Source organism: Electrophorus electricus, chromosome 8, assembly GCF_041902795.1.
Source record: "Electrophorus electricus isolate QZ-2024a chromosome 8, ASM4190279v1, whole genome shotgun sequence".
NCBI lineage: Eukaryota > Metazoa > Chordata > Actinopteri > Gymnotiformes > Gymnotidae > Electrophorus > Electrophorus electricus.
In genome coordinates, this window is record NC_137504.1 from 31,625,001 (window position 1) to 31,627,500 (window position 2,500).

Genomic DNA, 2,500 nt, shown 5'->3' on the forward strand with positions numbered 1-2,500 from the left:
TCTCACACACACACGCTCTCACACACACGCTCTCACACACACACACACGCTCTCACACACACGCTCTCACACACACACACACACGCGCTCTCACACACACACACGCTCTCACACACACGCGCTCACACACACACACACACACGCACACACACACGCTCTTACACGCACACACACACTCGTGTGCACGCACGCACGCACACACACACGCTCTTACACGCACACACACACACATACGCACGCATGCGCGCGCACACACACACAAACACACATGCACACTCACGCACACACGCACGCGCGTACGCACACACACGCGTGCGCGCACGCGCGCGCGCACACAAACACACACAGACATGCACACTCACGCACACACACTCGCACACGCACGTGCGCACACACACTTGCACACACACACACACTTGCACACACGCACGCGCACACACATACAAACACACACATGCACACACACGCACGCGCACACACACAAACACACACACACACATGCACACTCACGCACACACACACGCATGGTTGCACACATGCACACACACATACACAGTTGCCCACATGATTGTTTGCAGTGCACGTATTTAAATCATATACACACCAATACCCATATGACTACATATTGATGCACATGCTCAGGTCTAAAGTGAGCCCCCCCCCCCCCCCCCCCCCAGGCTATAAGCCGTGCGACCCGGCCCTGGTGGAGGAGAAGGTGCAGCTCCTCGGCCAGGCGTACGATGAGCTGGTGCGTCTGGCCTCGGAACGCCGCACCCGGCTGGAGGACTCCCGCCGCCTGTGGCAGTTTTTGTGGGAGCTGGGCGAGGAGGCGGCGTGGATGCGCGAGCAGGAGCAGATCCTGGCTGGAGGAGACTGCGGCCGCGAGCTCTCCTCCGCCCTGCGCCTCCTCTCCAAGCATGAGGCCTTCCGTCACGAGATGGCCGCCCGCTATGGGCCCCTGGACGCCAGCATCGGCGCTGGGGAGGAGATGGTCCGCCAGGGCCACTACGGGGCCCCGGAGATCACCGAGAGGATCAAAGATATCCGAGCGCAGTGGGCCCACCTGGAGGAGGTGAGCCGAGATTGGCAGTCACGGTGGTGTTACATGGAGGAACCATCAGTCTTACACAGATGGAGGAGTTAACACTGAGCCATATTTATGAATATGTCACAGTGATGTAATAACCCATAGATTGTTGGATTAAAGTAAAGACAAGCAAATTAATGTGAACTAAATAGTCTTATAAGCTCTCTCTCTTTGGTCCCTCCGTTCTCCAGACATCTCGGCTGCGAGAGCAGCGTCTGAAGGAGTCTGTAGCTCTCTATCAGTTCCAGACGGATGCCAGCGACATGGAGGCCTGGACTCTGGAGACCCTCAGACAGGTAACGGGACCCAACTGCTGCTCCGGTGCAAGGCTACGCCCTGCTGGCACTGCAGTGCTACAGCGCTGGGATTGTAAGTGAGGTGGTGCAGTGGTGTCTCGGTGGTCAAAGTACTCGACTGGTAATCTGGGGGTTTATGAAAGTGTGTGTGGGTGGGAGGAAGAGAAGACAGGAATGTTGCGTTTAAGGTCGAAAGAAAAAGATTTCTGGGTGTCTTCCACCCAGCAGAGGTGGACACATTGTGTTGCCAGTTCAAGCCAAACCACTGCCAGGTTGCCACTGTTGGGCCCCTGAACAAAACCCTTAACCCTCAATTGCTTGAGTTGCATTTAGTCATAATTATAAGTTGCTTTGTGTAAAAACATCAGCTAAATGTCATAATTATAATTGCACTGTCAGTAACAGTGTACAGTGCTGTGACTCTTAAGCATCATGTTAGTAACAGAGCTGGAACTGAAACTACAGTCTTTTTGATGCTATTCAGAACTGTAAATGAGTGTTCAGTTCTGGAGCTGCAGCGTTAGTAAGAGCGTTCAGCTCCGTAACTGCAGCGTTAGTAAGAGTGTTCAGCGCTGTAACTTCAGCGTTGGTAAGTGCGTTCAGCTCAGTAACTGCAGCGTTAGTAAGAGTGTTCAGCGCCGTAACTTCAGCGTTGGTAAGTGCGTTCAGCTCAGTAACTGCAGCGTTAGTAAGAGTGTTCAGCGCCGTAACTTCAGCGTTGGTAAGAGTGTTCAGCTCCGTAACTGCAGCGTTACTAAGAGCGTTCAGCTCTAACTGCAGCGTTACTAAGAGCGTTGAGCGCCGTAACTTCAGCGTTACTAAGAGCGTTCAGCTCCGTAACTGCAGCGTTACTAAGAGCGTTCAGCTCCGTAACTGCAGCGTTACTAAGAGCGTTCAGCTCCGTAACTGCAGCGTTACTAAGAGTGTTCAGCTCCGTAACTGCAGCGTTACTAAGAGCGTTCAGCTCCGTAACTGCAGCGTTACTAAGAGCGTTCAGCTCCGTAACTGCAGCGTTACTAAGCGCGTTGAGCGCCGTAACTTCAGCGTTAGTAAGTTTGTGCTGCCTGTGTGTCGCGTGGCAGGTGTCCAGTCAGGAAGTCGGCCACGATGAGTTCTC

General features: G+C 53.7%; 1 protein-coding gene across 5 annotated transcripts in view; it reads left to right on the forward strand.

Moving 5' to 3' along the window:
• The window catches only part of sptbn2 (spectrin, beta, non-erythrocytic 2), a 65,399-nt gene that overhangs the window by 40,333 nt on the left and 22,566 nt on the right, over window positions 1-2,500 (forward strand). For all 5 annotated transcript variants that reach the window (XM_035527372.2, XM_035527376.2, XM_035527373.2 and 2 more), the window contains 3 exons: window positions 678-1,072; window positions 1,279-1,383; window positions 2,466-2,500. The exon at window positions 2,466-2,500 is cut by the window's right edge and continues 124 nt beyond it. In XM_035527372.2, coding sequence (XP_035383265.2) covers window positions 678-1,072; window positions 1,279-1,383; window positions 2,466-2,500 — 535 coding nt within the window. The remainder of the gene's footprint in view (window positions 1-677; window positions 1,073-1,278; window positions 1,384-2,465) is intronic.